Genomic DNA, 12,462 nt, shown 5'->3' with positions numbered 1-12,462 from the left:
TAACACTCTAAAAAATCTGACTGAAAGGCACATCATAAGACCTAGAAAATGTCAGTGCTGTGGTTTTAATGACCGTTTTTAATAAGCAGTACACCTGTCGGACAACATTAAAGAACAGTCTTCATTACTGGTCAGACACTTGATGGAACAGACCATAAATACACTGAACTGAAGCATTACATCAAATGTTGTAGAAAAATACAAATTCATGGGAGTTCAGATTAATTTGTACTGCAAACCATTTTAACAGCCAAACGGTCCTACAGATGCAAATCACAACTCTAGTACAGCTTTAAGTCTCCAGTGACACTGTCAATTAGATCAGCAGGTCCTGGGCCGATACCCAGCACAGTGCGTGACCCAGGTGCAATTTGTGTCCTTCCTGCATCTTGGATCAGGCTGACAGGAAGCCCCACTTCTTTTGCATGACCCAGCAGATCAATCAGGGTGTCCTCATCAGGGGCCTTCACCACAACCTTGGGTTGGCCACAGTACTCCCACTGTTTAAGCAACTCGGGGTTCTTGCGTTGGACCTGTTTGTAAGCTGACACAGCAGCATGGGAGCACTGGGCAGCAACCTTTCCTTTTCCCATCTTCAGGTCATTTCGGACCACCAGAATCATCTTGAACTCGCCTCCTTCTCCCATCACACTTGCTTCACCTCCATTGTTCCCCAACGCTGTCGTCACAGTCTTGGAGGTCGTGCCAAGGCGGGATCGAAGGTGCCAACCAAGAAGGAGCCCACAGCCCAGGCCTGCAACTACACCCAAGCCCAGTGGACCATACAGCAAATCCATATTGGTAACCCTGCAGAATTTTCAACAGAAAGGTCACATATTAGAGAAGTAAAATGACAGGTTCAACTTGTAATCTCAAAGTTTCATCTTCCCAGTTGTCATGGAAATGTCTATGTACGTGTGTTGTGTTAATTCATTAACAGAAAACTTCATTGATTGATTGAGTGAAAAAACTGAGACTAATGATCATTCTTCAAAACACAACAGCTATTCATCTTGTAAACTTTAAGCAAAACTTAGTCTTCCACCGAAGAACTATGGTGTATGTTAGTATTAATTAGAAATGACACCAAAATATTTAAAAAAAACTATAATTTTTTGAAAAAAAACTTGAAGTTGACTTGTATGAAGTCAGCTTCCTCTGTGAGATGAACATTTTGATAGTTGAATGGCTGAAATCGGCCAATGTATGCTGAAGATACGCTGCGCCAAAATACTTACGGAAGAAGAAGATGGTGAAGAATAGTTTGATTGCCTAGCAGCGGCAAAATACATATACATGTAGTTGTATTAGCTTTTTAAAAATGTTGAGGAATGCCTGTTGCTACTTATTCTACATAAATCCCTGACTGATCTGCTGTTTGCTGATGTTAGCTAACGACAACTTCATGTGCTGAACGGTTAGCTAACCAACCATTCAATTTAGAATGAGTCGAGCTACCATTAGCTTCCCGAATTCAAACAAGCTCAGCTCAAATTACTACGTCAGCGCACTTGCTGTCACTTTCTTGACAGGCTGTTCAGACATTTACAGCCGTGAAGCAGATGTGAATTTCATGGTTATACAGATTCATACCTGTTATTCCGATCGACGCGCCGACAACATGGATGAAGTTTCATCGGCGTTTCTTACAGTCCCTTTGTGATGACGTCACAACTGCGCTGCGTAAAACAGCAGGGCCAGAGCGATGAACCTGCTCTTATCCGTGAGGGGCACAGTCAATCTTACTGTTCTCTGGCAAATATGTATCTCTCTACTAACTGTCCTATGCATGCAATAAATAAATAATTGCATTCATAAAATCTAGTGAGTTAAACCTAAATAATATAATAAATAGGCTAGAACTAAATAGCTACGAATGTAACTGTAACTGTAACTTGCTTTTAAAAATGCAAATCAGATAAATATGATAAGACCACTATAAGAGCTTTAAAGACTAGTAGAAGTGTTCAGTTTACATTGCGTGTTTTCGTTTTTAAATGAATGTGTATTTATTTTATATTTATATTTTATATTTTGACTCTGACGACAGAAGTGTAATAATTGAGCATAGTTTAATAATTCTAGAAGTAGATGCATTGATAAGAGTATAGACTGCCTGACATGAGAGGAGACATGCCACCTGTTGCACGTCTCTTTATTTCACTCTGTTTTTACAGACATCTTGGGATTATAATAGTCGAATACATTATGGACAGTAGTCTGACTGTACACCACAGAGAGTCCAATGTTGGACAGAAGGAGCAGAGGTGAGTGCTGTCACATCCTGTGGAAAAATGAGTTTCATTGTTTGAAGTTAAGTGCATGTGTTTAGGTTTATGTAGTTCACGAAATGTTGTGCTTCTTCATGAGCACAGAAATGATGGAGCGGCCCATCCCCTAGTTACTCAAACAGCTGCAAACATTCCTGGGCTTTGCTCCACTCGGCTCCTCTAAATCACCCTCTTCTTGGACTCCTGAGGCCAATAACACCTTCCTTCCCATCTCTGATTGAGCCAGACCAAACCTTACACAGTGGCAATACTGTCTAATCGGACTCAGTGGACCAGGAGTTACACCTGTGGACCTTCTTCTCAGGTCGTCTCACAGCAGCAGAGGAAAACTATGACGTTGGCAATCAGGAGTTGCTAAAAGTTAAAAATGGTCCCTGGAAGAGCAGAGGCATCGGCCCAAGGGTGCTGAGCAGTCTGGTAGTCTGCATTGATCATAAGAATAAGAAGAGGGAATGTTCAGCTTTTCCACATCATTGGTGTGGAGGAGGTAGAGTTTGGTATGTATGACAGGCAGAGGGAGACAGAGTTTAGGGTGCTTTTTTATGCTTTGGGTATAACTCAGAAATACTGGCCTCTTCGGGGGTCCACATAGGAGGGTGCAGACTGCTATTAATATACTGAAGGGAGCATGTCTTTGATTTGGTGGAAGGCCTGCAGGAGGTCAAAGGGGAAGGTCAGGTGGTTGATGGAGTCCAGACAGACTAGCATTATGAAGGCTGATACCTGCCAAAGTTGTAAAGTTGTACAGTAAACATGATTTAATGTGTGTTACCTGCTGCTGTTGATCATATGAGCAGTTTGCTGGTTTATTGTCATGCTAATGTACAACATGTGGAACATGACTCTTCCCTCTTTACATTGAGGAACATGCTCTGTGTTTGTGGAACATTTGACAGTTGTCATTGTTGTAAAATAAGGATTTTAGATCTGCAGCATGATATTTCAGATACAGTATTATACTCAGAGCACATATATTTCTGACTTCTTAGCTGTAAAAATGTAGATACACAGAATGTCTCACTTTTCCTGAGGGAGCTGATTGGTTTGTATTTTTTGTTCAAAAATATCTACATCATATTCTTCCAAACAGATTAACACATTCGGATGCTATTCATGATGCTGATGGTATGTTGAGGTGAAGATGCACAAATGGATTTCAAGCTTAATTTCAGGTGCTACCACAACATCTCAATATTAACAGCACCCTGCTTTGCTAACAATTGACAGTTTGCATACATGGATTGTAATAACATCAGAAAAAGTGGGTGTGCCTGGAACAAGGTGTTTATGCAGGAATTCATTCATATCCATCATGTTGCAGAGCTCATTTCATACCCTGCAGCAGGCCGTGCAGAACACAGAGGTCAATAGAGGGCAGCAATACCCCGAGTCTGAACTCACAGGATATCAATCAGGCTGATGTCATGGCTGACGACATACATGACTCCACGTGAGCTGCTCAGAAGTCGCTGGTATCTGGCATCCACAGAATTCAAACCTCAGTCTGTGTCAGGTTTCACCACTTATATAATACAATATATAAATGTATACAGAGTTATGGCTCCTGTGTGAACCCTGATGAATCACACTAGTCTACACTGTCCCTTCACACTGTCACTTCAGTACAGTCACTGTACAACGCTCCAGTCATGAGCCACCTGATGTCTGTTTGCACTGTTTACTTTCCATCTTGCACTACTTTGCACACTTGTACCAGCTCACTGATCCATGTGGTGCCTGTAACACTGTTACACTCATATCAGGGTCTATGTTGTGCCATCACAGCCATGACTCATGTTCTGTTCATTGTATGTCTTCTGACGTCATATGTCAATTTATAGCCTTATTTTTAGATTACATTGTTTTACTTTATCTTATATAATTTTATCTTATTTTATTTTAACCCATGCTTCTTAGTAAATGTTAATTGTTTTATGTTTTATGTATGCACTAATCACGAAGGCAAATTCCCAGTAAACCTGTGAGTGAAACCTCTTCACTTCCATGGCAATAAACACAAGTCTGATCTGACTGAAGGCATATGTGTTGTAACTAAATCTAAGATAAGATAAGATAAGATAAGATAAGATAAAAATCATCGATCGAAAACCAAAGGAAATTCTAGTGCCAGAGGTATCAAGTTACATTAAATACAGTAAATAAAGTGCAGAGTATAAGAGTATGTGAGTGTCACTAAAATCCAAATCAGAGTGCAGTACGCAGTATGAGCACAATATATGATGCATGGATACAAATATAGACCAGTGGAGGGAATGACATTGATGCCTGACATGATCATCTAGCTCTTCTCCCTACAGAAAGGGGAGGAGTTATACAGTCTGATGGCCACTGGCAGGAAGGACCTCCTGTGGCGTTTGGTGCGGCTCCTCGGTAGTCTAAGTCTAGTGCTGAAAGTGCTCCTGTAGGACAGCAGTGTGTCATGCAGGGGGTGAGACGTGTTGTTATGAACTGAGGAGTTTCCTCAGTATCCTGCTCTCCATCACCTCCACCACAGACAGGAATGGAGACAGTGCTGTGCCCTGGGGTGCCCCCGTGCTGCTCACTATCGTGTCCAAGACGGTGTTCCTCAGCCCTCTAATTGCTCACAAATCTAAGCTTAGAATCTGGGAATTCATAACATTATGTTCTACCTGTCTCATGCAAATGCTGATCTGCAGGTTCTACAATGTCTGTAAAGAATTTAAAAGTAAAGACTGGTTTGTAGAGGCTGCTAAACACAACGATGTAAATATCTAAATCATGCAGAGGTATTGACAGAACACAGTGTATGCATTAAATGTAATATATAACAATAAACTGTCTGCCCATGGTCCTTTGTTCTACTGTTGCTCCTCCTCCCCTGGTAGAAAGGCTGTTCACCTGAAGTTTCTTTTTCCAGTGTTGAGTTGCAGGTGGTGGCTGCTGATTGGACAGAAGACTGGTGCTGGACTTTAAATGGGTCTTTGCAACTTTTCTAGCTGGGAAAGGATCATGCTGCACTGGTGTGGGATTGATTGTATGTTGTGTGCTTTCTGTTGTGTTGCTACGTTTTTCTCCTGTTTGTGGGTCAATCATTCATGTGACATCACTGAAGGTTCATTCTACTCAAATACACTGTGTGTATTTAGAGCCCATCCCAAGAGCAGTACTTTGCTTTATTAGCACTAAGGCCAGATGAGCTGGACTACACCTTAAGACCTCTGTGGCCCCTCCAGACACAAGCTCACTGTTATGGAGTCGTCCCTTTACTACTTTTCTTCCCTGTTTATTTTACTACAGTCTACAAAAGAGTCTTCAGTGTGAATAAAGAGTCAAACCATCTTTTAAAACAGGCTTGTTTGTTGTAAATTCCAAGGGAAGGGTAAGGACGACATGTCGCTGAGCAACAAAATGAGACCTCAGCTTCAGTCATTTCACTAATCTACTTCATCCATCACACAACTGAACTGAGATCAGCCTCCAAATCTCCTGACCTGATGAACATGAACTGCTTCATGTCACAGTAACCAACTGTATCCGCAGAGAACTGCTGCTGCCTCCTTGTGATGTCACTAAGGTCATGTACTTGAGTCAGAAGGATAAGGGTTAGAAGTAAACCTCCCTGACTTTCTGATTAGCTGAGCAGAAGTTCTCATGATTAAAGACAGAGTTCAGTATCAGTTTACTTTACAATGGATGGACACATTATGGTGACACACTTTGTTTTCTCTCTGCCATACATTAGTGAATCCCTTCCAGTCTCTTCCAGGTGATGATCGTCACATAAATTAAACTGAGAATGTGTAAATGTCCAAATAAAATATTTAGAGCACTGAAACAGATAACCTTGATGACTATAAATGATGACAGATTGAATGTTGTGCAGTTAAATGTGATATTTACTGAGATTTTAGATTCTCTATCAATCAACCTGCACACGTTTCAGATGAGTGATGAGTCTGTATATCTTAAGAAGCAGTCTAACCTGTCTTTTAAATCCAACACTTCTGTTCCATTAACTGAATGACCTCCCAGCAGTTTCATCGTAACATTACATGTTAAGACCCAGTAAGATGTAAGTGATCCGGCCTCACAGTGCTATGATTTGCAGTTAGCTGTCAGAGGCTGACCTTTACCACAGCCATCAGCGATGTTGTGCACTTTTAAGTATAATTAGGGTCATATGCTGCAAGGTTGAGTAGTACATGACTACTACAAGGATGCCTTGTCTTCTTACTCCAACTGTACCGTCATAACAGGATCACGAGAGACATTCAGACAATTTCAAATCAGCTTTTGACCGGCAAGGAAAGAACAGTAGGAAGAAAGCTCTGAAATACTTTTCTCACTCTGACAAACAAACTCACAGTGACACACAGCTGAGGTCTTCTGTCTCTCTCATGACCTGAAAAAATGTGACTTTTTCACTTTGGGAGTACGCTGAGCTCTTTTTATGCCCAAATGCCATTCACTCTCTATGTGAAATCTATAGAGGGCTGAGAAGTGTTAGAAGTGCGCTCCAGGAAAGTGATCCACTTATTTATAGACATTTAATTAGACTGGCTCTCTGGAGATTTTACTAGGCAAATGATGAAATCTCTCCCTCTTCCTGTGTCTCTCTTCTGTTAGCCTAACCCCCCTTCCCCCCTCCCCCAGAAATTCTGTATCAGTACTCAATCCCTCACTGGCCCCCTTCACCACCACACCCTGCACTCAAGTATGATGCAGTTCATGGGTAGCTTACTGTTGCCCTACATTACCACTGGGGCTCTGCCACAGGTTTATACTTGAGCTCAAAAGCTCACTGTGGATCAGCTGAACGGTGAGTTTACTTTCTCTACATCATGCATTGCTGAAACACACTGCGGTGTCATATTGCATTTCATATTATTTCTTTGTTTTTACACTTTGTTTATATATAATCTCTCTCTCTCTCCAGTGTGTTTATCTCTGTTTGAAATTTGGTCATTGATTACAGCTTATTGAATGTCTCCTCCTGACGTGCGTGTGTGCACGCTGTGTTGAGTTTCTCATTGTCCCTCGCACTAGAGTTACTCAACAGGTCTGGGTTGTTTTGGCAGAAGTGATTGCGCAATCCAGTGCTGGAGCTGTGCTGTGCTACTGTGCCTCTCACAAGCAGAAGTGTTGTTATGAAACTGTTTACTAGGTAGTGAAGAATGCACTGAAATTTCAATAAAGATCAAATTAACTGCTGTGTAGAGGAAAGCACATGCTTGTACACTATCAGCATATTTTGCACAAATTGACCCATTTGGCACCAATTTAATATAATTAGGGTTGCTAACAGGATATTATACATTGACGCACTTTGTTGAACAATGCTTTGTTCTCCACATCGCAACAGGAGAAACGATAGGGTGTCAGTAAATTCTGTTGTGCATGAAGCTTTGGCAGCTTGTGTTTGTCCTTGAGATTTAAAAAGCTGTTTTGCAGTTCCTTGAGAAAGCTCAGAGTAGCTTTTTTCCAAAAGCTTTGCAGTCTTATTGTGTTAGAAGTTGTTGTTTTTTGTGTCTGTGTGACACTAACGTTTTATGAATCTGACTGCAAAGTATTTACAAGATAACACTGGACAATTAAACACACTCAGTGTACTTATGGCCTCGGATCCATGATGTTGAGCCTGAGTGTACCAGTGCTTTATATCAGTGCCGTGCAGCCTCAAAACACTGTGAGTGTGAGCGCGTGGAAACAGGAGACAGAGGCCCACACCTAGGGCACAGGATACAGGGATTAAGTTCTGAGAAAGAGAGAGTTTGTGTGTGTGTACATGTCTGTGTGAGAAACTGACAATTCCACCAGATGGTGAGCTGCGTACTTCAGCGTCAGAGTCCCCATCTCACTGCTCACTGATAGATTCCTGAGAGACCTGAGGCTCTGAAGTGAGGTGCTCACATGCCTGCAGCCATGAAGGTGATCTTCTTTGAGCCGATATAACAAGGATTCATAAACCTAAACATTGCCTAAGCCATTGCCTATACAAGAAAAATGAACACCCAGTATCAGCCCTGATGCTAATTAAAGTACTGGTTTGGTCATGCACAGGCCTCATTGGGTTACAAGTGATCTGAAAGATGCAGGAGCAGAGAAACACCAGCTCGTCAGCTGGTGTGTGGGAGCGTGACACGTTTGAGTGTTTATGGGTGCCGTGTGTTGCTGCACGTGAGCCTGTCCTGAATTTATATCTGTGTCTGATCTTTTATATCTGTGTCTGATCTGGCAAGCGGTGTGTCTGATGCTGTGCTAAACGCCCGCCTTTTGTCTCAGTAGGACTCCTAACAGGTGAACAACATGGCAGACATTAGAGCCCAAGGTGAACTTCCTCAGAGACGTCTTTGCGTCAAGAAAGAGCAAAATGGAGAGCTGACAGGTAAAGGTGTCTAACTCCATGCTATAATGGATTGACAGGATGTACTTTTTTTCTTGCAAAAGTTAATTCTTTCATGTGTTCTTCTATTACACCCTGTGTGGCTAGACACGGAGCTTCCTGTGGATGAGATGAAGCAGAGAGACAGGGAAGAGCGTGAAGGCCTGGTGTTGTGGAAGAAACCTCTTCTCACGCTCCACTACTTTGCTCTGGAATTGCTCAGCAGCCTTAAAGGATGGATATGGAGGTGAGGATTAAGGGTAGAACGCAACCTCCACCCATCAAAACACTTATCTGTTTCCGCAGAACTGCACTCACTCCCACGCAGGCAGGTGCTTCCTCTATTTTCCATTTGTTGAACCATGAATCCATGCTTTTAGTTGGTCTCAAGTCAAAACTAAATTTAAGCTTAAACAATAACATGTATAGTGAAGATATGAAAAAAAAACATCGTAAAATAAACAATTCGTAGTTCTGCCTGGCTGCCACCTCAGAGTTGATAGCATCTAAACAGTGTTTATTTATGGAGGTGTTACCGCTGCAGACACTCACAGGCAGACAGAGGATGTGGAGGTTGAGAAAAAAAATTCTATCATATTCTCCCCCATACACAAAAAGGCACAAACACCACCGGACAGGAGGTGACCTTGATTGTTTCAGTGCTATCACCCCACGGGCTCTCTTCCTCATAGTTTAGTCTTCATAAGAGGCATTTAATGTAGCACAAAATAATGTCAAATTATCTTTCTTTTTGCTCACTAGTCGTTCTTCTACCTACTTCCGAGGTATTTCCACCTCGCAGGCTACTATTACCTCACACAGACAAGACATCACCAGACTAGACTACGTCAGAGCTTGTCTTTCATACACCTAACAATGATTGTTGACATTAACAGCCTAGAAGAAGGTCAGAGTGTACTCTCAGGGAGGCCTCTGTGGTTAAGCGTGTCAGGACAACGTGTTTATTTTCTAAACTACAAGAGGATGTGGTGAGCCGCAAGCACCACGAGCAGTGTTCTGACTGAGAGGACCTGCTATTCACCGACACTCAAAACACATGGTGTTGTAACTGCTGCAGGGGCATACATGCAAGCAAGCACATCACGGCTCAGAGAAGTTTATCCTGCATGTTGTTAGAAGTGGTTTGTAATTTAAAGCATATGTTGAAGGAGTCCTCAGGACAACATACTGTCCAGTGTTTGTGGTCTGCACCTGTTTTTGTTAATATGTCAGTGTTTTGTGAATCAATTGGAGGATTGGGAAGGGCTACATGAGGGGCTTCCTGTTTGTAAGAGGTCAAAACCTGGGCACCTCTGGTTCTGTTGCCTTTAAAGGTGCAAATACATTAGCCTTTGAAAACCCTTTAAAAGATATGATTCCAGATAAAGAGCAGTTTTTCATACAGTGGATTATATCATCAATTTTTCCTGCAAGCTTTACTCCATCAATAACAAAGGTATTTTTTGTGTGGAAATCTTTTCTATACCAAGTTGCTGGTATTGTCAATTGTAAATAAATACATCGGGCATAATTAACCCTCATGCATTGTTCGCAAACACTACCCTAATGTGTTGTTCGGGGACAAAAACGTCCCCTAAATTTAACGGTTTTAAAAATATATTAGATAAATATTTTTTTGAAATTTTTTTGCATAGACCTTTTAATTAACTTCAGTTCTAATCAACAGTAGTGAAAAAATCATTTTCCCCCAGGATTTTAACCCTTTAATCACCAATTTTATAAGGGGTGGTGCTGAAAATTGAAAAAAAAAACACAAAATGGCTCATTTTTAATAGAAAAGGTGAATGTGGACTGGATTCTTTTGAACCTTTATTACAGTCTTGGTCATGTCAAACATCAGTAAAAAAATTGACTTGATTGCATTATTAGTTTTTGCACAGCACTGGATTTTCTTTTTTTCTCCCTAATGTGTTGTTCGGGGACAAAAACGTCCCCTAACTTTAACGGTTTTAAAAATATATTAGATAAATATATTTTTGAATTTTTTTTGCATAGACCTTTTCATTAACTTCAGTTCTAATCAACAGTAGTGAAAAAATCATTTTCCCCCAGGATTTTAACCCTTTAATCACCAATTTTATAAGGGGTGGTGCTGAAGATTGAAAAAAAAACACACAAAATGGCTCATTTTTAATAGAAAAGGTGAATGTGGACTGGATTCTTTTGAACCTTTATTACAGTCTTGGTCATGTCAAACATCAGTAAAAAAATTGACTTGATTGCATTATTAGTTTTTGCACAGCACTGGATTTTCTTTTTTTCTCCCTAATGTGTTGTTCGGGGACAAAAACGTCCCCTAACTTTAACGGTTTTAAAAATATATTAGATAAATATTTTTTTGAAATTTTTTTGCATAGACCTTTTAATTAACTTCAGTTCTAATCAACAGTAGTGAAAAAATCATTTTCCCCCAGGATTTTAACCCTTTAATCACCAATTTTATAAGGGGTGGTGCTGAAAATTGAAAAAAAAAACACACAAAATGGCTCATTTTTAATAGAAAAGGTGAATGTGGACTGGATTCTTTTGAACCTTTATTACAGTCTTGGTCATGTCAAACATCAGTAAAAAAATTGACTTTATTGCATTATTAGTTTTTGCACAGCACTGGATTTTCTTTTTTTCTCCCATTTTGTCCCATAGACTTACATTATAAACACACTTTTTTTGACTGCACAGCCATGGCACTACATAATCATGCATTCTTGATTGTTGGTGGTTTACCCTGTTGGTAGGAGGTAACATTTGTGATTTTTACAGTTAACAACTTAATTACCATATTAACCCTTTACCTGCAGGCCTGTGCTCATGTAGTGTAGTTTCTGGCTTGTATATGGAGTTATAGGGAGTATTTTAGCACATAATTGTGTGTCTACACACTGTGTGTGTATGTTAGAGAGGAAGAGAGCCATTTGCACACTGATCTTGTTGTCTGTGAGTACACACAACCACAGAGTCTTCATTGTAAACAAAAACAAAGAAAGTGTTGCTATGCACGTGTGGCCCTTTGATGTCTACAGGTGCAGACTAAACAAAACAAAAAGGCAAGTGGTCTTACATGTGACCTTGTGGTCATTTGATGGTGAGAAGAGCAGAAAGCAACATGAAGAGAGGATTCACTTGTGCACAATCTCTGGAAATGATTGTGCAGCCTGGCTCTATGAAGGGCCAGGCTGTGAAGCTGTGAAGGCTGCACAAGTAGATCCGTCACTTGTTCACAAGCGAATCCTTCATTCGTTCACAAGTGAATCCTTCACTCATGCACAGGTGAATCCTCTCTTCATGCTGCTTGCTGCTCTTGTCACCATTAAATGACCAGGAGGATGCATGCAAGTCCACTAGTGTTTTTGTTTTGTTTAGTCTGAACCTCTCAGCATCAAAGGGCCCGGCACTTACTTTTAGGGCTGCAACAAATTTACTTTACTTTACTTTACTAAACTACTTTTAATACTAATTTTAGTAGGGGACTAAACTGTAGATTAGATTTGGTTAGTCAATGATTATTTATTATGTTATCAAGTTATCTATCTATGGTGTCTATTTAGTAACATGCACATGTACGTATGGTCGTGTGGAGCGCAACACACCATGGAAAAGGGGCACTTAGACCTCACTTAGACTAATTCAGTGATCTCAACTGAGACACTAACCTAAAAGTAAAGTCACTCTACTGGAGGACGTGTTTTCCGAAAGCTAAAAAAAAAAAAAAAAACAGCTATTTTACCCATCCACAACTTCAGACGCCAGAACTCCTGGATGTTTTCATTTTACATGCTTATGCATTGC

At 40.7% G+C, this 12,462-nt stretch overlaps 1 protein-coding gene and 1 pseudogene across 1 annotated transcript; one reads left to right on the top strand and one right to left on the bottom strand.

Annotated features, from left to right (window-relative positions):
- Window positions 1–49: 49 nt before the first annotated feature.
- ptrh2 (peptidyl-tRNA hydrolase 2) lies at window positions 50–1,684 on the bottom strand. The gene is made up of 2 exons (XM_028422354.1): window positions 1,594–1,684; window positions 50–807 (listed from the first exon to the last, which is right to left on the bottom strand). Exons 1-2 carry the CDS (start codon window positions 1,635–1,637, stop codon window positions 282–284), a joined length of 570 nt encoding a protein of 189 aa, XP_028278155.1. The 5' UTR covers window positions 1,638–1,684; the 3' UTR covers window positions 50–281.
- Window positions 1,685–6,960: 5,276 nt separating this feature from the next.
- LOC114446411 (vacuole membrane protein 1-like) overlaps window positions 6,961–12,462 on the top strand; it is a 49,853-nt pseudogene continuing 44,351 nt past the window's right edge.

Source organism: Parambassis ranga, chromosome 14, assembly GCF_900634625.1.
Source record: "Parambassis ranga chromosome 14, fParRan2.1, whole genome shotgun sequence".
Classification (NCBI taxonomy): domain Eukaryota; kingdom Metazoa; phylum Chordata; class Actinopteri; family Ambassidae; genus Parambassis; species Parambassis ranga.
This window is presented reverse-complemented; position numbering and strand designations above follow the sequence as displayed.

Excerpts from the sequence above, each read along its gene's own strand:
- ptrh2 (XM_028422354.1), bottom strand. The coding sequence starts at position 1,637 with ATGAAACTTCATCCATGTTGTCGGCGCGTCGATCGGAATAACAG. Across the intron at positions 808-1,593 it reads CGCGTCGATCGGAATAACAG|GGTTACCAATATGGATTTGC; the intron begins GTATGAATCTGT and ends AAAATTCTGCAG.